General features: G+C 45.3%; 6 protein-coding genes across 6 annotated transcripts; 4 read left to right on the plus strand and 2 right to left on the minus strand.

The window, feature by feature from the left end:
- Positions 1–489: 489 nt before the first annotated feature.
- On the minus strand, positions 490–2,965 carry SERLADRAFT_456335 (uncharacterized protein; the record flags this gene model as incomplete). The annotated part of the gene is made up of 3 exons (XM_007313197.1): positions 490–922; positions 994–2,698; positions 2,814–2,965. The coding sequence occupies 2 exons, from the start codon at positions 2,602–2,604 to the stop codon at positions 800–802; spliced, it is 1,734 nt and encodes a 577-aa protein (XP_007313259.1).
- A 796-nt stretch (positions 2,966–3,761) lies between these two features.
- On the plus strand, positions 3,762–4,442 carry SERLADRAFT_456340 (uncharacterized protein; the record flags this gene model as incomplete). The annotated part of the gene is made up of 3 exons (XM_007313198.1): positions 3,762–4,168; positions 4,220–4,248; positions 4,306–4,442. The coding sequence occupies one exon, from the start codon at positions 3,860–3,862 to the stop codon at positions 4,130–4,132; it is 273 nt and encodes a 90-aa protein (XP_007313260.1).
- Positions 4,443–6,834: 2,392 nt separating this feature from the next.
- On the minus strand, positions 6,835–7,757 carry SERLADRAFT_456342 (uncharacterized protein; the record flags this gene model as incomplete). Its single annotated transcript, XM_007313199.1, has 4 exons — positions 6,835–6,987; positions 7,042–7,282; positions 7,346–7,452; positions 7,555–7,757. 2 exons carry the CDS (start codon positions 7,415–7,417, stop codon positions 7,055–7,057), a joined length of 300 nt encoding a protein of 99 aa, XP_007313261.1.
- A 1,551-nt stretch (positions 7,758–9,308) lies between these two features.
- On the plus strand, positions 9,309–10,088 carry SERLADRAFT_433030 (uncharacterized protein; the record flags this gene model as incomplete). The annotated part of the gene is made up of 4 exons (XM_007313200.1): positions 9,309–9,381; positions 9,457–9,463; positions 9,664–9,773; positions 9,826–10,088. The coding sequence occupies 4 exons, from the start codon at positions 9,309–9,311 to the stop codon at positions 10,086–10,088; spliced, it is 453 nt and encodes a 150-aa protein (XP_007313262.1).
- A 440-nt stretch (positions 10,089–10,528) lies between these two features.
- Positions 10,529–10,966, plus strand: SERLADRAFT_433031 (uncharacterized protein; the record flags this gene model as incomplete). Its single annotated transcript, XM_007313201.1, has 2 exons — positions 10,529–10,659; positions 10,750–10,966. The coding sequence occupies 2 exons, from the start codon at positions 10,529–10,531 to the stop codon at positions 10,964–10,966; spliced, it is 348 nt and encodes a 115-aa protein (XP_007313263.1).
- Positions 10,967–13,091: 2,125 nt separating this feature from the next.
- On the plus strand, positions 13,092–17,722 carry SERLADRAFT_412710 (uncharacterized protein; the record flags this gene model as incomplete). Its single annotated transcript, XM_007313202.1, has 13 exons — positions 13,092–13,475; positions 13,509–13,696; positions 13,833–14,318; positions 14,397–14,919; positions 14,967–15,217; positions 15,374–15,505; positions 15,705–15,788; positions 15,840–16,056; positions 16,108–16,403; positions 16,452–16,584; positions 16,618–16,903; positions 16,957–17,360; positions 17,413–17,722. 13 exons carry the CDS (start codon positions 13,092–13,094, stop codon positions 17,620–17,622), a joined length of 3,594 nt encoding a protein of 1,197 aa, XP_007313264.1.
- Between the last annotated feature and the right edge of the window lie 5,127 nt (positions 17,723–22,849).

Below are 22,849 nucleotides of genomic sequence, written 5' to 3' on the forward strand. Positions count from 1 at the left end.
GGCATACACATAGTGATTGTTAGTAAGGCCCAAATACTACCAACGAGCATTCTGCAAAAGCAGATGACCATATCTGCAGTGATGTCCAACGTTAGCCGAGCAAAAAACCGCTCAGACTCCTGCTCATAGCCGTTCTGGAACGGTATCTTTCACCAATGACGATGCGGCAACAAAATGGAGAAATCAGACACATACTCTATGCGAGTGAACGTGTGTATGTGATACTGTATGATGTAAAAAATTGAGGCCTCGAGGAGGATGATAACAGGAACGCAATCATCGCATGTAGTTTTCGATCATAGCGTATCATGTACAAGTGGTACAGGATCATGCTAGATGGGTCTTCATATGATGTGAAGACCCATCTAGCACGCCTATTCGCACGGAATTAACATCACAAACATATACTATGATATGATGGACCACCTACCATAACCCATATGGCATTTCAAGACACAGTACTCAGCGCTCAGCAAGCACGCACTAGTCCAACAATAAAATGTTCGAAGTCATAATCTATCATAGCGTTGCGTATCGTACATTGATTTACTTGACGTATTATAAACAGTCATGACGGTCATGACGGTAGGAAACAAGCTTGAGGAAAATAATTTTGTGCGTGAACGAACAGGTGATCACTATAATTGAAATAGAAATAGTGGAGTTCGGTCCCTTTGAGAATTCGACAGCGAATTTTTGAAAGGCACAGGCGCAAGCGACAACAAATTAGGAAGAGTGTAGTGGTGTCGTTATGCATGATGAGACACATTATGTACTAGTAACTCGGGGTCAAGAAGGCCTATGAATGGACCCCATTGCGTTCATCCTTTTCAGGCACGTCACCATCCGCCTTTGCATCTTGAGTTTCTTGAGTATCTTGCGTGTCAAATGTGGTAGTGCTATACATTCTGTTATTCACCATCTGTAACGAGTGAAAAGAGTCAAGAGGTTAGCTATATGAGTCACGTTTTAAACATGCTTTCGGATACTTACCCCTCCTATAGGCCTGGAATAATCTTCAAAGTCACGCAAACTCGCTACACTCCTGCCCCCATCTTCACCACCCAGACCTCTCCCTATTCCTCGTCTTCCAGCAAGTTCCGGATCAAGTAGCCCTCTAAATCTAAGAGAATCTTCTGGAGGCGGTGATGGTAAAGGGACTGTCGAAGGCATCCATGGCCATGCAGGCATAGGCAACGGCGCGGCATCATAAACTTCTGAATTGCGAAATTCAGTATCCTGCGGATCCAAGTTCTCGCGTACGTCGCAGGGATCGGACGTGTTGGTGAAAGCCGAGCTAGGACGTGAGTCAGGATTTGACAGGACAAATGAAAAAACCGGCTCTGGAGGTGGAGGTAGTGGAGGCAACGAAGTAAGAGGAGGGAGAGGCGGCATAGTTGGTGAGATGCCTTGTTTGACACTATGGTTGTTCATTGACGCAAAGGACGAGATAGAAGCCCGTTTCTCGTTAGTTCCATTTTCCATATCACTCCCACTCTCTGCTAGGCTCGCAGTTGCGCTATTACTCCCTTTCCCTCCCCGCAGTCGTCCAAAGAATGCTCTCATACCCCCAGGACGGTCATCGTGAGTTTCTGTAGGCGAGCTCTGAGACTTCTTCGAGACTTCTTTTGAGCGGAAGGTAAAACTTGTGGGTGGGACTGACCCTCTAGACCCACGCTTCTCTTGGCCTGCAACAAGAATATGACCATGAGATGAGGAAGAAGCATTTGACCTAGATCCAGCTCCAGCTTGCACATTAACATTGCCACCACCAAAACCAGTACCACTTGAGCTCCCTATTACACCTCCGTGGGACAAAAGTGGCTCTTCACTACCTGAACGCGTAGGTCCACCAAATCCTGTACTCTGCGATCGTGAGTGCGACAGTGATTGTGAACCAGACCGTCCTAGAGAGTGTGAATGTGAATATTGTGAATGCGACAAGGACTGAGATTGAGGGTTCGAGAGAGGGCGGAATAGGGAGTCTTCCCTTCCTTGATACCCTCCAACGCCGAACTCGGAGTGGTCTCGCCCGCCAAGCCAAGCCCCAGCATCTGGTCCAGGAGAAGTACGGCGCCCTGTAGAAATATTGCGAGCGAGAACTGCATTGGGAGGGCGCATTAACGACTGATAGGATGGCTCATTAGGTAGATAATGCCCTTCATCCGTAGTATAGGCATACGGTGCCCCTTCCACGGTGTATGCATGGGGTGGAATTGGAGCTTGCAAAACGGGAAACGGTAATCCATCCCGAGGCAAGTCCGACGATGCATACAAGGGTGAAATTGGTAACTGAGCATGTGTGTGCCCATGCATTGAAGGAGATACGGGAAGTGTGGGTGATGCAGGGAGTGGAATACGCGTTGGAGACACATCGCGTACCCCTGGCTCGTCATTGCTGAGCACTTCATCAGCATCCACGCGCATGGCAGCCAAGATGCCCGCAAACCGCTCTTCCATTGCGCGAGATGTACGTCCGCCTATCTCAGAGTCTTCCTCACCTTCGAGGACGCCTCTACCGTGCCTGCGCCAGTCATCAGAAGTCCAGTTTGCGCGTGTAGGATCCCAATCAAGCCCCTGGACTAAATTGTGCTGAGCACGCATGCGCCTACGAGCACAGAAGGCTAGAAGCACGAGGAAGAAAAAGGCACCGAGGGTTCCAAGGACGATTCCTACTATCGTACCTGGGTGGACAACACTATAGAGAGACTGCATTGTTAGAGTCTGAGATCAAAAGAAATTGAACGGAAGTTCGTCATATAGGACGTATAAAACCCCCGAAAGACCTGAACGAGATATAAAAGAGGACTCACGAATTCGCCCTGTTTTGGGGTGGAGAAGTACTCAGCACACCAGAAGTCAGTACAACGGTCTGGACAGTCGTAGAAGGTTGCTGGCCTGGGACAGACTGAATGGAAGTGAGATACAAAGTTGATGTATACGGCGTTGGAGCATGATCTTGAACAGAAGTGGTTATATCGGTGGTAGTATAAACTGTAGCAGTAGGAGACGTCGAAGGCAAGGGAGAGGAAGAGTGAGGAGGGTCAGAATCAGATGAAGCAGACGCTGGTGTATGTGCTGTGGACAGTGGAGGATTCGAGGTTGATAAATTAGTGGTGGTGGTGGTGATGGGTATATTTGATGAGGATATATGCGAAGAGATGGTAAGAGAAGTTGATGTATATGAAAGGAATGATGATGTTATATACGTGGAAGAAGGTTGTGATTGCGGGGTTGCATACGTTGACGATACGTCAGTTGATGACGGTGACGAAAAGTTTGTGTAGTACGAACTTGTGGCTGAACTTGATGATGTGCTTGTCTCTTGTGAACTACTACTTGAACTCGAGGGAGTAGACGAGCTACAATCAAATCGAACACCAAAGAAACGTCATTTGAAGGACAAGGGGTACCATAAATACAAATGCAAAGGAAAACACATTCGATAAGACGCATATATAGGGAGGGAGAGCATGAGGAAAATGTGAATAAGGTTGCAAAATCGCGTAAAGAGATATAACTGTACTCACTCGGACGATATTGTTGGGGTGGGAGTGAACGACGTAGTTGGAGGATCCACTGACGAAGACGACGGCGGCATAGTATATGTATCAGTGCTGGCTGTAGATGTACTACCATCCGATGACGATGCTGGCTGACTGGAAGCAGAGCTTAAAGGCGTACTTGACTGCGAATCTGCTGAATTCGGAGACGCAGTAAAATTGTCGTTTGCGGCAATATCTGCTAACGCCAAAACCGTAGGTGATCGCGAGAGCGACGCAATGGTACCTGAAAGAGACATAGAGACGGGGGACATGCGTGACAAATGATAGACGGTAGTACTTGAGGTCATTTTGGAATGGCCAGTAAGCTGGTGGATGCACACCAGCTAGCACTGGCATGCAGCGAGGACAAGCGGGGGAGAGCTCGAAGGAGGACCCAGGGTGGTGGAGTGACGCGTCAACTGCTTGTCAAAAGCGAATGGGAAATGGAGGTATTTACGGAAAGGCTAGATGTAGTAGCACTAGAAACCAAGCTAGCTATAGTGAGGAGGAATGAACTCGGAACCGCGTGGTGCAAACCCTATGCGAAACCTGGAATGCAGAGGTTGCAATGGAAGAGACAGTTGTGAAACTGAAGGTTATTGTTGGAAAGAGTAAGCCAGACTCTGGGACAAAGTGAGATACGGTGAGGAAGAGGAAAGAGGATGAAGACAAACATGCAGGTTGTGTGATAAATTGGTGGTGGAGCTGATAGACTCGTTGTAAGCAACCAAACAACATCGTGTAATGATCGGGCGACTAGAAGGACGGTACTTACGACCAAAATGGCCTCGGAACAAAGGTCACTATAAACGACCGAGACAACGTTGGGAACAGCCAACTGTGCTCATCCACAGAAATAGTGGGCCCCTCTTGTTTTCTTTTTTGTGTGGGTGGTCCGGGCCATCCGAACATACGATAGCACCTTTAAAAAGCGCATGGTTGCTGTCCCTACGAACCTCGATGCCCGCCTCATACATGACACAACTAAGGTTTAGCCTTACGTCACTTGCCTTTATCGACTAACAGTGCCACGCGAGTATGCCCCGTCTATTCCCCATGTCCGTTTCCACCTCGTCTGCGTCAGTTCCTGCGTCATTCGCTCTCATCCTTTGGCCACCATTGCATGCGAGTGCCAGCATTGGTTTCTCAACGATCTCATCCGTGATATGTTCCTGATCTTGTTGGCCCCAATTTGCAAACCTCTTTTGCAAAAATAAGGACCCACTTTTAATTGGTCAAGCACCTCCTGCTTTTCGCTCCTCGGCATAGCCTTTTCGAACCCCAGCTCAACCGGATCAGCCAACGCCACACTAAGTAGGACATTGCGCGTCTAGAACCTGCCCTTTTTCATGGACAACACACTACTGAAACAGGTGGCGAGAATGCCTCAAGGTGGGCACTAGGTTTCGGTCTTGCTTGATACGTTCCACACTCTCGACTAGTTTTGCCTTTTTCCATGACGCCATCTAACCCCGCTCGATCGCATTATAGCACCGGTCCGCTCATATCCTCTTTCTGTCCTCAGATATATTTCTAGATGCTGCGGAAAACCCCAGTCACCGATAGCGGCGCCCATCTATGGCCTGTGTAATCTGTGACATTGTCAGTCGAGATAAGTGGTGACTTACTCCAATGATCATGCATGGTTTCCTCTTACATTCATACTGTGAGTCAGAATATCGGGCATGGATTTACTTAACAGTTATCATCGGTGCGTGACCACCTGCTGTCGCAGTTATCTCTCTATTAATCGTGGTGACCTTGCACGCATCCCTAGATCACTGCAACAGATCACCATGTCATTATCGTATGATTATCATATCGCTTCATTATACTTTTGGCTTTGAGCATGTTTGATATTCAGACCAAGAAGTAGAAACCACGACAGGAACACATATTATGATTACCCTTTAGAGGTCTACTGTCGACCAATCGAGTGCCTATGCCATATCAACTGTGCATATGACGTCGCTCGGATTAGGAGAACGTTTCCTGAGCATTGCAGGGCTCTGTGGTAGGACATCATGAACTGCCAGATACGAGCCCATAGGCGCATCACAGCAATCTGACCTTCAAATTTTCATCTTGTCCACTCGCTGCCATCTGCCAAGCATCGCTCGGCGTCAGGTCATGCTATGGATATGAATTCATGCAAGTCTTCGACGGTGTAGTATGCATGTTTTCTTTCTGTGGCTCCGTTCTTGGCTTTACCATTCACTCAGGGGGACATGTCAGCTATATCACACTACTCTTAACTCGATCAGCAACGACCTCGAGGTCCGACTTGTGCGCATATGATCGTTCGATGACTACACTCATATTGGATAAGAGGCAAATTCTCCTCTCCTTTCCGGCCACTCATCCGTCGGACGACCACTCACCTGTTTACTATCGATCGCGAAACCATTGAGACATTTTGTGCAATCTTCGATCGGGGACTCTGATCGAACATGTCTTTGTTACCACAGTTACAGTAGTTGGAAATCATCCTCGGGGGTTGATCTGCGAGGGTACGATGATGATCGAAACTCCTAACCACCCCTCGATAATATGCAGAACGATTTAACCAGGGGCGGAAGCTATCTGACCGGGTGCATTACTACGACGATCGGAGCGCATATATCGAGCACAAGAGGACTAAAACAGGGGCCTGACAGGCCTCTATCATCGCATGATGGCACTGTCCCGGGCTTGTGAAGCTTAGACACTGTTTTTCGAACACCAGCACGACCACACCACACGGAAGTCCCTAGATTTTACCACGACGAACCAAGGGCTGAAGTTTCATTCAAATGGACTTTGAATAATATTCATATAGGACCAGGCACTTCACTTCATAGTAACACAACGAGCGCGCTCGGAATCGAGCGTTCCAAGCGTTAAATCAGCTGTACACTACACCTGCCAACTTGGGTGTCGCTGTCACCCTTACACGCTTCTTCTCGTCCAACAAAATCATACTTCGATGTCTCGGACCCGTCAAGGCTTCATACAAGGTTTCGGACTACTAGTACGGCGCTCTCCTTAATTTCATATCCTTGCTGGCGTCGGACCGTTCACTACGGTTCGAAACTCTGATCCACCTCTGAATCAGTTTTGCCTCGTTAGTTTTAGTAGAACTTTAGTTGAAAGATGTGTATCAATGTGTTATGCTGTATAAGGGGCATACAAGACTATACAGCAAATTCAATGTGGGAAGGTGTATGCTCGCTGAGATGGTCTTCGTTAGGGGTAGACAAAAATGGCTCCGTGAACCACGGTCTTCCGCTTATCTTGGTCACAACAGTTTGAGGCTCAATCGCCGTGAGTGCATATTTGATGGAACAAGCTGAACTTCCGTGATGGGTGCTCAGATAAACCGTGTTAATATCCAAAAGTATCTTCGTAGTTACCCTTCTCTCTTTTAACTACATAGGAAATGAAACGCGTAAAGAAATCACTGCTATCTCGAAGGGATCAGGACAACAAGAATGTATGAAAGAGCTCTGAAACTCACAAGGGTTAACATGTTAACATCCTGGAAACGGCCCATAATAATCGGTATACGTGTATGTCTCCGTATAGGTGCTAGATTGCCCTTCGTATGTCCATGCCTCGGTGATAGTCTTCGTCGCTAACGGATAGCTTACTTCCGTGAGGGTCACTGTCGTGGTGTATGGATATGTTGAACTGGGTGCTATAACCAATCCAGTATACGACGTCGTCACTGTGGACGTTACAGGACACTGTGCAGTGGACTAATGATGATGTAACTTAATTATCCCTCTACTTACCGCTTGAAGGATGAGTGTAAGACTCACTGTGAGAGCAGCGGGGATGGCGGCCACAGCACACGCGCAAGCAAGAAAGCTGAGTAGTGTTTTGGTTAACATTGTGAGAGCCGTTGAATGATATTCACAATGCCACACTTTATGTACTAACACAACATACCGAGGCGCCCAATGTCAGCCATGATGTTCAAGAAAATAAACCATTAGCAATAATACTACAAAAGTCTTGATCGTCTCACCGGAGACAGTTGGACTTTGACATCTCAGTCAGCAAAAACTCAACTGGCCACCTACCAGGTTCCTCCGTCTCCTGTGTTGTGACCCACATTACCGCCGTTTTGCCTAAACCGGTTCCTGGAAGGGCAGTCCAGTGTGCGTGCATGTGCGAAATTGTAGCCGAATTCCCCTGGCGTTAGACATTTTGATGGATTATGACCTTCGGAGTAGGACGGTATTTGGCGGGCGGACGCCGAGGAGTGTCTCCTGAGCTGACTGTTGGTTCATCCAAGAGAACGAATGCCCAAACTGAGTCTTCGTCAACTGTAATTTTTGGCAGACTTCTCAGCAAGAAGGCGTATAGCATAATGTATGACCAAGGTAATCCCCCATCTTCGGAAATTACTGTAGTTTAGTTAAAGATATCGTTGTGACGGCGCCATGGGCTGGAAGGACGGGACCTTCTGGAGAATTCGGGAACTGCGGTTACCAAGTTCAGTTCGAACGTTGAGAGAACGACACAGGTTCTACGTTTCAAAGCCATCCCGGCATCGTTTCTGCTGCCATGTAACAGGGAAGGTGAAGTCAACGTGGTGGATAGTCGACTATACAGGGCAGGGGTGGTATTGAGGCAGAAGTCGCTACTACCGCGGGGAGGTTCAGTCAGCTGAGGTGGTATTTGATTGTCGTCTTTGGGATCACCGGGCGTGTGTAGATACGGACCATGTATCACGAGTAATTCTGGACCTTAATTGTAAACAGAGAATATTCTCATATTTTTTGATTTGTTGCAATGTTGTCAGCTTTGTTAAACAGAAACAGACCATGGTCAGGATAACAATAAAAGAGCCTCACAAAACGACTCAACAGAATTCAATGGGAATTTGTGTGGGATAAATACCAAAGCGACTGGGAGGAACAGGAGACGGCATATGATCACAGATTCGATGTTGACATTGTGTGTGATATCGAGAGTATGCTCAGGAAGAAATCTGCAGCCCAAGCAGGGTCAGATATGGTAAAATTCAAACAAATACAGCAGTGGAGAACAAGGTCAAGGATGCCATTGGATCAACGAACTCTGTGAATCGCAGTGGCCCCATCTGTGAGGTATGTAGAAGGATGTCATGACCATGACTCATCCGCGGCGCGTGATTTTTATGCTCAGCTCGGCAGCAAGTAGCTTGGGAGTACTTTTAGCGGCATGTTCAAAGTTACTTTGTCCTTCAAGTTACAATAAAAACGACTCTTTCTGGTACCGAGTCATCGTTGACAGCACGTAAAGCCTTAAATACCTTTTCAAGTTAAACAAGGCAACAATGAGCGGGCACAAGAGATCAAGCCTTGGTAAAACTCGGAAATGCCTTGGTACGTCAATTAACTATATTCTAGTAGACGTCGAGGACGCACATCAGCACGTTGGAGCCGGACCTTCTTTTGCTCTCACTGGATTTTGTTATCTCAAGCTTCCAACCAATTGCATGTCTTAATTAAACGCATCACTGCTTACTCAGCAACACGGACAGAGGTAATGCTGTAATGAACTTTCATTTGTGCTTGAATAGGCCCGGTTGCAGGTGCAGTGGCCACCTTCGAGACTTGAACTATTTCGTACAAGCATCCCATCTAATGCTGTCAATTATGGTTTGATACCAAGTAATTTTCTGTTGGTCCTCATGCTGATTGCTGCGATCACCGATAGGGCTAAATAGGACTCCTCTCTGCCGTTGCCCCTCGGCTTACAATTATCTCTAGACAGTTACATCCACTTCCGATAATGTCTTCTCCGATGGACCATCCATATGCCAAGCTGAATCTTACCTGTGTGTGGTTAGAGACAATGGTGTATGGTATGTATCCCGATGTGGTCATTATACCATTATACAGTCTCATGAGTACTAAGTGCACTCGAAAAATATTTCTAGGTGCCAAGTCAGTATTATCTAGGTGTATTTCAATGCTAGACTGCGGGTCAAAAAGTATCGTCTTACATGGCTATTTTATCTACCTTTTAACGGCTCAAAACAAGTCCAGTGACAACCATAATCATTTGTGTGTCCTTGTAAGTAGTCTACGGAACCCGGGTCTCAAACCAGGTGTGTGGTTACTGAAACTGATCGCTTTAATTGCAGCCATGAGCAAAATGATGAAGCCGGGTTTGAGCTTTTTAACAAGGTACAACCCAACTGGCAAAATGTAAAGATATGGGAGGCTTGGGGCAAGTATGCACAAAGTCAGTTTGGTAAGTTTCCAGCTCAATTAATTAACATCACAGAGTACTGAACTGTATGTAGCTGATATAGATGGGTCTGTGCCAAAGGAGAGCCTATCAAGCAAGCAGAAAGAAAAGATCAAGCTTTCACTTGACAACAATGGATATCCCATCCTTGTATATCAGGATCTGTCTTCCCCAGCAACCTTTTCAGACCTACAGGTTATCATCAGGTCTTTCCTGATGACACATTACCAGATTTCCAATGGAAATGCAAAGGCTTCAGTACCTTGGACCAGCCTTGCGGAGCGCCAGGGCGACTATATTGACTTGTCAAAGGGGTAAATACCCCTGGGCTACAAGTTACGGGAACCTTCACCTTCATGTATGACAAAGGAGGAGACCCAGGGTCTGTTGGACCATTGGTATAACCGGCACAATAATATAAATGCCAAAGTTAACTTCAGGTTCAAATCTAGTCTGCACTCAGTAGCCAATAAAGGAAAGGGTAAAGAGAAGGCAGTGATGAAGAGAGTCCTTCCCAAAGCGGGAATGGTTTGATAAAATTGGATAATGACCAGACCAGGGATTGAACCTGGAACCTTCTGGATACATGCCAGCTGCTCTACCAATTGAGCTATATGGCCAAGGTTATACAATGTAGGACCTTCAACATGACATGCAACCACGGACGTCTTACACAGAATAGCTGCTGCATACTGGGCTGGCTTACAGATCAGAGGTATTATCCTATGGAGTATTGGTATGTCAGAGTATATTCTAACATGGTTGCACCCAGAAGCAAATCCACCGACGAGGAACAAGAGGAGATTAAGGGGCTTGATGAAATTCTAAGCAATGATGAACACGGTGCCGACATTCAAAACCAGCCCGGGCCCTCCAAACCAGCTGCAAGGTGACAAACTGTAGCCTTCCAGGAATCAACAACCAGGCCCGGGCCCTCCAAACTAATGTCCAACCCCGTTCTGGCTTCTTCTATCTTGAGGCAGCAATCTGTAGGTGTAGAAGAAGTGGACAAGGACAGTCCTCGGCATGCTTCTATTACACACAAGCCTCAGAGGAGGTTCCTCGCCGGGTTATGTACCAAGGAGGAATACTTGAAGTTGGTGGATGCAGTGTACCAACTACTAAAGGACAAGCCCGGGCCTGGCTCCCAGAGTAATGGCGAGCCAGAGGATTACTTGGACTACTGGCTGTCATGAGCCTCATGGGGCTATGTCCACAGCATGATTCCATTGGAGATTCATTAAGGCAATGGAACTTGAGGCCTGTTGGGGTGGCTCCGCATGCAACCTTATCTATATTGCTTGGGGTCCTGGACAGCCACACAGGTATCAGGGGCCATACAGCTATAGCCCTGATATGTTTGGCGGTAGGAATGCTGCTCTGGGACCTTCATACAATCCAATTTGCTGATGGGGATGACGACCTGATGTGATTATACATTGAGTTTGTCATTGTGGGCAAAACTATCCTCCTATTCTGTAGGGACATGACCACCGCAATAGAAGATAGCTTGGAATCCACCTTCCTTGACAAGACAAGGCCTCCACTCAGGATGGTGACAAGGGCACTGCAGAGTCCCACCAAATGTGGGCAAGAGGAGATGGATGAGGAACCCGGGAACATTGCACACAGGACAAGGTCAGGTAGTAGTCCAGTAAAACGGCTTCAACAAGCCAAGGACACCAAGGTAGATCAGACGCTAAAAGTAAAGAAAGCCTCTTACCCTCTGAGTGCACCGAACTGGAGTTGACAATGAAGTCTTTCATGGTGCGGACACTTGGACAAGATGCCTACCTTGGGTTATCAAAGGCAGAGAAGCATGAGGCTGTCCTCATACATGCACATCAGGAAAAATGGGGGTAGCTATATAGAGCTCTATAGCACTATAAGTACTCATAAAGCTGTTATAGTGGTCAAACCTGTTATAGAACCTCTGCCATCTATAGAGCCTCATATAGCTCTATAAATGCTCTTATAGATGTTGGAAATTCTTGTGTGGCTGATTGAAAAAAATTAACACAAACAGTATTTGAACTCTCAACCTGCTAATCAGCTCTTGGGTGACTAAGCAACCTACAGCCACACATCACATTTATCCACTACACCATGAGAGCTTATAAAATGTATTATACAGGTGTTATATACTGACCTTTTATGGACTTAGATTATTTTTTTACTTATTGTCGCTACTTATATTTGGATAAATCATTATTCTTATTTTGTGAGTATCAGGGATACAAACTACTATTTCACTAATACAGGCTACATAATTAATTAATACTGGATGATTTATTAGCCCTTTTAAGCACCTTGAACTATATTATAAGTATGACCTTTACAGCTATAGGAGCTATGTAGGCTGCTATAGGCTATAAGAGCACTTATAGTATCTTGCCTATAATAATATACTTGACTCAAAACACTTTTGGCCTCTTTCTATTATTGAACAAGTTTATTAGATTAATCCAAAATTTGAGGGAATTATAGATACTTCTCCCCTTGGTTAAAATTTTGCCTAATACTGTGCTATAAGAGCTATGATTGCACTGATAGTACTATAGTTTCTATGAATGTGTTTATATATATAGGTGGTGGCTATATAGTGCTATATAGCAAAAGTGTTTTTCCTGATGCAGGGTGTTGCATGCACAAGGAACTAAATGCTGTGAAGGGCGGAAATGATGCAATGATGGCCGAATGTGATTGAATTGGCGTTGAAGGGCCAGTGCTCCTTGTAAACAAGGATAATGATGCAATGCTACAGGGTGCTTGTCATGGTGCTGATTGCAAGCCAACTCCTGCTAAACAAGGATAATGATGCAATGCTACAGGGTGTGCTTGTTATGGTGCTGATTGCAAGCCAACTCCTGCCAAGGTGCGTGCACTGAATGAGTTAAGCCGAGAAGCAGTCAAGACAATCAGTCTTGCGGGCGGAATCTTCAACAATAAAGATAAGAAGAAAGGCCAGCATGATACATATTGCTGGTACTATTGTTTATCTAGCAATGAACAGCTCAGACTTCGAGTGAAGGTCTGAATATATTGGAATAATGTACCTAGCAATGAACAGCTGGAAAAACGAAAGGTAAGCTAGGTACTCGTAATTTAACACTAAATGGGGAATCTCACCTCAGACTTCGAGTGAAGGTCTGAGGTGTCTGCCTAACGACGACAGCGTATATAAAGGAGAACGGAATCAAAATCAAAAATGTTATCTGATGGCGCACGGGCCACTCCATCTACTAGGCCTGCCTAGTTCGGCGCTTGCGCCACTTCCCTTCTTCGTACTACGCTTGTTTCTCTCATATCTCCAACAGGTACATGGAAAACAGAGGGCTGGTGGCCAGTCAATTTCCTGACACGAGCAATGTCAGGTTCCAGTCTCACATTGAAGCTGCGGAGGTGGTTCTCATGGATCATCAAGCTATACTCGAGTTTCCGGAATTTGTACAAGATAAGAAGGATCACCGGAAACTCAATCACATGGAACTCAACTTGTATGAGGCTCTCCACTGTTTGAAGACAATGACAGAGGTTGTTGCCATTGTGTTATATGGTGGTACAGTCTCGCATCCATATTCACAGATGGTTTGCCGGCCAGGCACAGAGTCTCTCAATGTGCTAGACTTGGGACAATTACAGGAGGAAATGAAACAGCACCTCAAACTCATTTTTACCAATCCCGAGCTGATCTTTGGTGCTAATGTGGCCCCCGAGACAGCTTGATTTGGTGGTCAGCCCTGGTGTAATCCTGCTGCTATGGCTGCAGCATTCAAACTTGCCTCCAAGCTTGAGCATCTGCATCCAATCACACTAGCCCTATTCCAGGGAGTACTCGACAAGTGGGAGTCATTCACAACTGAATTTGCGCCAGGATTGGCCGGTGGTTGTGGACCAGACCTTCCGAATTGGGAACACAATGCCAGGTTGATAAATGTTCCGAGTCGAACTCATTACGCATATTTGGTTCCGTGCAGCTGACAAGGTGGGCTTTATCTGGTTTGCTGCATACTGTAAATCACGTTAAAGACTACTACTTCTCTCCTTTTCGAACAACTCCAGTACCCAAAGTCACTGGCATCACACGATTCAAGAGGCCTCGAGTGGAACAATCGCAACAGGTCACGGGCTTAACCCATCATATTCCACCGCTATAACCTTCTACTCCATGGATGCGACGACAGTGATTCACGAGCTTGAAGATATTTATGACTGGCCTCCTCCTGTAGCGAAGCTCGCAGACTTACTTTCTCAGCCACTCCCATCTTGGCTTGCCACCGGTCCATACCCTTTCACGTCCCCTTGTGCCTCTGATTCTGTAGATATTCTATCTGGACATCCAAAGGATCGTATAGTAACGACCGAGAATTATGATTCTGGCGGCTCTACGTCTTTGAAAGTCGTGTTTGACTTGGTCATGACGGCCTCGTCTGATTTACGCACCCTCAGTGGCAGCGTTGCATACGGTTGTCCTCGCCCCACCATTCCAATTTGGATCACAATGCTTAAGCATCTATTTCTCCATTGCTCGGAACACATATCGATACTGTAATGATCTTTTCTCTTTTTTTTTGAAGTTTGCATATTTCTGATAACTTGACGCGCGGATTTATTTTCAATTTTTAGTGAAGATGAATATTTTGTCAGGCCACGCGCGCCTCATTCGCAGGATGTTTCCTCCAGTGGTCCAATCACCGACGGCTTTGCATCACTTATTATAGCCCACTATGTCGATCGAGCGGATGAAGATCAAGACACTGGCTCAGCATGTCACTCCTCACAAGACAGCTGTACGAGCTCTTCTAGCGATGACAATTCTTCTCATGTACGAGACGAAAACTATGGGGATAACGGCGAAATTACGAAGAAGAGGAAGGCAAACACGAGTAGCTCAAAGAATCATTCTTTGAAGTTTCCTATCCACGCCCATCTTCTTCCCACACGCGGTCGCCATCTCTCCGCCGTCCTCCCGATTATTGCGGTTGCTGACGAATATAATATCATCCCTCTCATGTCAAGTATGCTTTACCAACGTCGTGTTTGGCACATCGACCAACCAGTTATCGGAATTATTTTCCAAGGGACTGGAACTGTTGGCCAAGTCTTATTTGGTTGGCTGGATCACGATTCTGGGACTAGCGGAGATTTGGTAAGCTCTTCTTCTCTCTTCTATGGCTCGACTGAACCCTTCTCTAGCCTGGGGTCCATATCGCATGTGCCAGCCCAAACTCTCAGCCTAAGGCGTCATTAGGCATATTCGATTTAACCGACCCAGTGGCCGCCATATCATTGGCCCAATTTGTGCTTGGATTATCGTCGTATTTCAAGGACCTTATCAACGCTACATCAGTAACGTCTGTCGATGCGGATCCTTCCCTGCACTGGAGATCAGATCTCATCGATATCTCCTCTGAATCAGGAGAACAATGGAAGGAGCGAGTTTCAAGGTGGGCATGCGACGTACACGTGTCCACATGCGCGAGGTTCCTACTATTTTCAGTTTTGTAGTTGCAGGGCATGCATCCTTATTTATTTCTTTTTAAAGCAGCGATACTTCCTCTTCTCCTCCCCGTACCCCACCATTACACGCTACACGTTCTCAGCCTAGCTGCTGGTCCCCAACTAAGTCTTCGAGAAATCTGCATACTATTCAAGAGGAAGGACACAATGAACCCAGAGGCTCCAAGTCTCTTCGCAGCAGTGTCAAACATGGTGGTACTCAAAGTGACCACAAAGTGAGCAGGTGAGCATGGCAAGTTTTGAGCGTAGTGATGGAAATGATGTAGTAAATTGATATTCAGCGATAAAAGCTTTTCTGTAAGTCAATCTTCTGTTGCAAAGCACTCTGTAAGCAAAATGTCGACAAAATATCTATCAACCTCTAAGTGAGAGCATATACATCATATGTGTTGAATCGTGACTCACAATATTTAGAGATAAAAGCCCCGCTGGAAATCAGCTTTCTGTCGACAAGTACTCCGCAAGCAAAGAGTCGAAAACAAATGTATCAAACTCTAGGTGAGAGCATATACATTAAATGTGTTCAATCATGACTGACAGCTGGGCTAGTTTTGCGATGAAGAGTGAGAATGGCTTAGATGAAGAATTATCGATTACGAATTGGCTTTTTGATAGAAGAGCTCTCACGATCGGTAGAATCTTGTTAGCAGATCTTGCTCGAGACCCTGAATCGGAACAAGATTCGGAACACAAAGAGATTAACGAAAAAATCAAATTTTACGACGAGACGACTAAATTTTGCTGGCCAAGCAGCTGGAAAACATTGGTTAGTTTTCTCGATCTTAGTGCCACGTCTTATATACTCACGCCAATGCAGAGTGACCTACCTGGATCAGACCTTAGCATTGAAGGGCATCGTAGAATGCTTTTTGAAAATTATAATAACTATGTTCAGGCTGGCAACGAGGTTCCAGACCTGGAGACCAAAATCATGGAACTCCTCTCCAGTCGGTTCTCCTCTATGTTGTCATCTTCCGATGGTGCATATACTCGAGCTCTTGCAGCGGCGAAACGTAATTCTAATGAAGCTGAACGCCGCCATGATTGGGACAATCTGTTACTCAAATTTTTCACGACCTCGAAGTACACTGGTAGCACAAACCGTGATGTGTTGTAAGTACCAGGCAACCCGCCCTAAAGCATATCTAATCGTTTACTTAGGCTGGAACGTGTTTTAAATGCACCTCGAAATATAGCCCTTGACGCGATGAGGACTTCTGCTGCTGATCACGTGCGAGAGCGCTCTGCGCTAGCAAGTCAATATGCATTACATTGCAGCTTGGCAGACTTCAGCTTCAGATATGGCTATGATGGGGGAAACAGAGTTGTCGCTTCTCAAGCTCTTCAGGCGCTTAACCAGTCTGCTTCATTTGTCGAGCAAGTCAAGGGTGATATAGAGGCCCGCTTGCTCGATGCCCTCGAACGTCGCACCAACCAAGAACCAACACGTGGAAAATGTGATGCAATTCTAGTCGTACCCCTTGAAGGCGTCTGCGCTAAGATCGTTAAAATCCTTGGCCAGTCCGAAGGCAGGAAGTTCGTGAAAAATCTTGCTTTGATAGCACATCCTGGTGCGGAAAAGTCGGCATCTGGGACTGGGAAGAACGACAGAGGTGAGAAAAAATAGCTGAGTCGTAGAGCTCTTGCTAAACTCGAATGAAATCAGCAAACTCGGACTCAGCTCGACATCTGACCGTTGAGCCTCAGCCATCATCGGTCACGGACAACAGCAAATCAACTTCCTATCCCTCCTTGCACAATGTCTTCACGGCAACTGTTCCGAGACCACCCTCCGAGTCCTCGGAAACCCTGTCGAAAGATGTCGTTCAGCTTCAGGCAGCCCAGGACGGGGAAATAGACAATGATTTATTATTGCCAGTCCTTACCGTGGAGTACAAGAAAAAAGATGTTACTACGACATTCAAGGCTTTGAACCAGTCTCGAATGTATACGGTTTCAGCACTGTATTTTCTGAGATCCTTGGGGATCGTTGATTTTCCGCTTTTTGGCCTAGTCACGTCTGGATCTGAAGGAGCAGTATCAATGGCTTGGTACTCGTCCAAGCAACAAGTAAGTATGTTCATTGATATGCTCATTGACATCTTACCATCCCTCACCATAGAAATTTTTTTTAATGGAGCGGAACTTCCAGTTATATGACATTTCAGACCCGCTCCAAGTTTACGAGTTTTCTGTAGTTCTTCTTCGCATTGCTGAACATGGTCAGAAGCTCAAAGTGAAGCTGCAAGAAATGCTGAGCAAAATTGATGAGCGAAGCAAAATTAAAACATTCAACCACTGGTCTAATTTGGCTCAGCCAAAAGAACTGTAGTATATCTCAAACCATATCTATAGGCTTGCATAGCATCACTGTCACATTTGTACATATCTTGTATTTGTATTTGTAGACATGTCTGAACACCTGCATAAAAAGCATGAAATGGCCTTCAATAATTATTAACCAAAAGCTGCACTATCATTTCTTCTGCTTCCATCATTCTTGCTAATGTCTGTTGAGGAGAAGTACAATGCAATTAGTAAAGCTCAATCCAACAAGGAGGGCTTGCTTGCTTGATTCACATCCAAGTAACTATTGACCATGGCTTGGCCAATGTACTCTTTAATCACAGAGTCCTTTGTCAAGTTGTTTTGGGCCTCTTCCCAGCTGAGCAACATCCTCTGCGTGATTCCTATTGTTCAATGTTCAGATTTGTCCAACTGTGCTGTACTCTTAGTATCACTAAGATCTTTCACATCCAGCTTCTGGCTATCGTTAATATCAGACAAGCCTGCAGATAATAAACTTGCAAGCACAATGTGTGGATTTGATGTCCCATCAATGCACTTAACTTCAAAGTTACATGAAGACGGGGAGCTTGCATTACAAAGCTGAATCAGGGCCTCGCAGTTGTCAGTTCCCCAACAGACATAAGTGCCTCCAGACCAAACACCATCTAGCATCCAGCTGTAGGATGCAGGTAGAGGGAGAGTGAATGCTGCAACAGAGAGGAGGTGAGATAAGAGACCAGCAAGGAATGAAGGCTCGATAGAGGTCAATGCATTTTCTACAGATTGCAACAATTCCCCATTCATACAGCCAGGTGTACTATGGATGGAAATGTGAGCATAAGCTGCACACTTCCACCTATCCTGAGAAAGTTCAAGCTATATTGGATTGGCCAGAACCTACTCACACCAAAGGAGTTAGGGCCTTCCTTGGCTTAGGCAAATTCTACCAAAGGATTGTTGAAAACTTCACAAAGATGACAAGACCATTGAACACTCTCACAAAAAAGGATGTTATTTGGCACTGGGGCACCAAAGAACAAGAAGCTTTTGGTAAGCTTAAACATGCATTTACAATAGCACCCATATTAGCATTTCCCAAATAAGATAAAGAGTTCCAGCTAGAAACCGACTCTTCTGATTTTGCTACTGGGGCTGTTTTGTCAATCAAATACCCTGATAATCTTTGGAGGCCTTGTGCCTATTTATTGCATAGTTTCTTGCCTACAGAGCACAACTATCAAATATATGACAAGGAGATGCTAGCCATCATTAGAGCACTAGAGCATTGGCAGCATTACTTGGAAGGTGCTAGGCATCAATTTGAAATTTGGACCAATCATAAAAATCTGGAGTATTTTATGACGGCTTGGGACTTGAACCAAAGACAGGCCCGCTATGCAGTATACCTGTTAAGGTTTAATTATAAATTGATTTATAAGCCTGGTACTTCTATTGGAAAATTGGATGCTTTATCTAGAAGAGAGGACCATGGCAATTGCATTAAAGATGACAACAAATGTGTCACCCTGATAAATCAATCCAGGGTTGCCAATGTTTGAATTAGGCAGGATTCAGACCTTCTAGAAGTCTTCAAAAAAGGCATCTCATCAAAAGAGAAGTGACAAAACCGGATAAACCCGGTCTCTGCTAAAGCAGCCATTGTTCTCTATAGAGTATAGCCACCACTCCATGGAGTCACCATGGTTGTCCTAGGAGCACAATTGGACTCCTAGGAGTCATTATACTGTAGCGACAACTATAAGTAGTTTACATTACATTTATTAGAGATCACCTTAAACTAACATCTATTGTAGTTTCACTTAGGTAAATAATAAAGTCGTTTCTATAGCCTTTTGGGCAGCGGCTGAGTTTCACTTAGATTTATTAGGTTATGAGCCCTGGTGGCGCAAAAGCTACGCAGGAAATAATTCTCATTTGAAACGGCAACCTCAAAACCATGACCATAGCACACAATACATATGCATGTCCAGTTTTCACTGGACCCAACAATTTCCAGATATGGAAACTCCAGATCATCTCAAAGCTATGTTGGGAAAAGGTTCTCCGAGTTGTCACTGGAGAGGAGCTTAAGCCCTCACCAGGAAAGCCCACCTCCTCGGAGGATCCTGAAATCACCTGAATACTTAAGGATGAGAAGGCACATGGAATCATCCAGGACCACATCTCTGATGCCCTTCTAATGAGGACTGGAGACCTCACCAGCTCCAAGGAGTTATTTGACAAACTTGTTTCACTCCATCAGACGTCCAACATTGCCTCGGCCTTCTATTCATTCCAGGAACTCACCAAATTATCCTGGGATGGGATATTGCCTATCCAGGACCACATTGCAAAAATCCAGACAATTGATTCACACCTCTCTGGAATGAAACTAGGAGTTGATACTAAACTCATGGCCTTCGCTCTTCTCCAATCTCTCCCATGCACTTCTGAACGGCAAATATTTCAGTCATCGGTAATCAACACGATTGAAGAAAATAAACTTATCTTTGATGCAGTTGAAATCCAGATCACTGCAGAAGTTTCACGACAGTCAGGAATGGCCCCTGAAGGTTCTGAATCAGCACTCAAGTCCAAGGAGAAGTGGTGTAACTTCCACAAAGTCAAATCACACAATACCTTGGAGTGTTGAACACTTCAGTCAGCTGGAAAAGGTCAAACAAAGAAGGGAAAGGAGAAGCACAAGGATAAAGGAAATGATAAGTAAAAGGCAAATACAGCGGAGCAATCATCTGGATCTGACTCTGAGGAGGAACAGAGTCATATTGCATTGGAACATGTACATATTTCCAAGCCCCTTGCTAAACGCATTCAAGCTTACCTTGTGTCGGAACCTGATAAGACCAAAACAACAATCATCATTGACTCTGGAGCAATATCTCACATGGTCCCTCACCACTGTCATGCACCAAAGTTGATTGGTAGCATGGACAGGTGTCAATAACAAAGCAAATACTCAAAAAGACTCGCCTGTTATAATTTGACATACTAGCACCTAATTACGCTTCACTTTTGTACTTTACTTTTCATTTCTCCAAAGTCACATGACCAGCCATGTGACCATTTACTTTACTTTATAATTTTTGACTTTTCCAAGTCACATGCTAAAATATCGGACTTAAACCTTATTTTACAACTGTATAGTACATATGTACAAACAAACCTGTAGTAGTATATATACCCCAATAGATTAAGGAGACTCCTCAGCAAGTCCTCCTATTGTCTAGCATAACTAACTCACTGCAGCCTAAGGGGTAACCACTCCCCATCATCTTCTTTATAGTGTGTTCCTGTGTGCGCCGGAGTAAATAACTCTTGGTTGTTACATCGCCTTTGCGCCACACAGGCACAGTGCCATGTGGAATAGTAATTAATATTGCCTTTTTCAACCTTGTGGCTGATCAGCACCACCTCTATTAGGCAATCCAGTCGCGCTCACCTTTGCTTTCCATTCCGTACTTTCCGTGTTTCAGCATTTTGGCAAATTTTCGCGTCGCCACTGGCTACACATTGCATTGCGCCCTCGCCTTCATTGTTTCCCTTAATCCCCTTCCTTTGCCTAGCCCCACCATGGGCCCCTTCCTCTCATTTTTATTCTCACCTGATGGTCGTTTCTGGATCCCCATTCTAATCCACTTTTCCGTCACCTCCACCCTCCTCCTCCTCATCTTATTTGCACCCCCACCATTTCTGATGTCACCACTTCCTATCCGCTTCCGTCGCTGATCTGTTGACTACCACGTGCCACTGCTGATATCAGCAAAGCCCCGGCGGCTGGTCCAAATAGGGCAACAGGTCCATCTTTATGACGTCAATCTGCCATCATATACTATCAAAACATCGGTCGCTTGTCTTGCCTGGTTGGAGCGTGGGTGGGTAGTTTTTGAGCTGGAGAAGGTTCATCCCTTTGCCTCGCCCATGTTCATTGCTGTCCCATTCACTTGGGTACACTTATCTTTTGTCCATTGTCTTTGCTACAGCTACACCTACCACACGCTGCCTGGGACTCACTTGTTCCAAATTGGAACTACTCCTCTCCCTCCCTCGTTTGATCAGGTGGTCCAACACAACCAGTCCATTGGTAAGGCCATGGAACTGTCGGATTTGGACTAGGTGGTGGACCAGTGGCTCCAGTTTCTTTTTCTTCAGCAGAACATTCATTTACAGTGCGATTATTTTTGATTTTTGAATCATTTTTATGGACACATATTTTTTAGAATGCCTGACTGACAATAAAGGAACTGTGTTGATACTGATAGTGTTTTGCCTTGCCCTTTTTTTACTGCATCTTCCCATGATATCATGATTTTCTTGCTCTCTTTTTGCTATTGGACTTTACTTTATGGCTGTACAAACCTGTGACATCACTCACAGCATTCATTATTCTATCCCTTTCTTTCCCTTATTTTGATGATCTTATCCTGTAGCAACTACGCAGGATTTGTCAGCGTACATTCCTTCCTTCATGTTCTTTCTCATTCTTTTTGCGCAGCTATACTGTGCATAGCCTACCTTTCTTTTCACTATATAAACCCCTGTATTTTACCTTGTAAAAAAAGAAAAACAAGAACTCCAATCCAGACTTCTTCTCTACTCTCAAGTTCACTACTCTGCTACTTGTGATCCAGTGTGGTCACAACACTTCCCACTTCTACCACTGTTAACTGCTGTCATCGTCACTTCCAACTTTTGAAGTCATTGTCATCCCTTTCGATTAGAGTCCTTCTGAGCACTACAGTTTGTGCGTCAGGAGCCTGCTATCACTGGGAACCTCGTCACCTCGTCATCCTTGTTGTTCTCAAACCTACCTTGTGCTACAATTAGCAAGGTAGTGCTTGTCTATACTCGCCACAATGCCCCCTATCTTTCTATATTCCAACTATCCCTCCTCCTCAAAACCCACACCCATACATCTCTGGGTTTTACTTTGAAGGATCTTTATACGTACCACCCCACGAACAACCAGACCACTCCACTGTTCTAGGAGGCAAAGCCCATAAACAAGTTCCATGGAATCTGGGAGGATTGTTTGTTAGTTTGATTTGTGTGTGGTTTTCTAACAACAGTTCTCATCATCGACACCGGATTCATTGAATATGACATGCCGACTGGAAAACACAGTCCGTTTTTCAGTGTCTAGGAGTTTGTAGGCTTGCTTTCCATGTGTGTAGCCAATCATTATGGCTTTGCGCCCCTTGGAGTAAAACTTCCCTTGCCTTTTGTCTTTCAGAATCAAGGCATATGCTGCT

The sequence above is a fragment of the Serpula lacrymans genome (assembly GCF_000218685.1).
Source record: "Serpula lacrymans var. lacrymans S7.9 unplaced genomic scaffold SERLAscaffold_2, whole genome shotgun sequence".
Lineage (NCBI taxonomy): Eukaryota > Fungi > Basidiomycota > Agaricomycetes > Boletales > Serpulaceae > Serpula > Serpula lacrymans.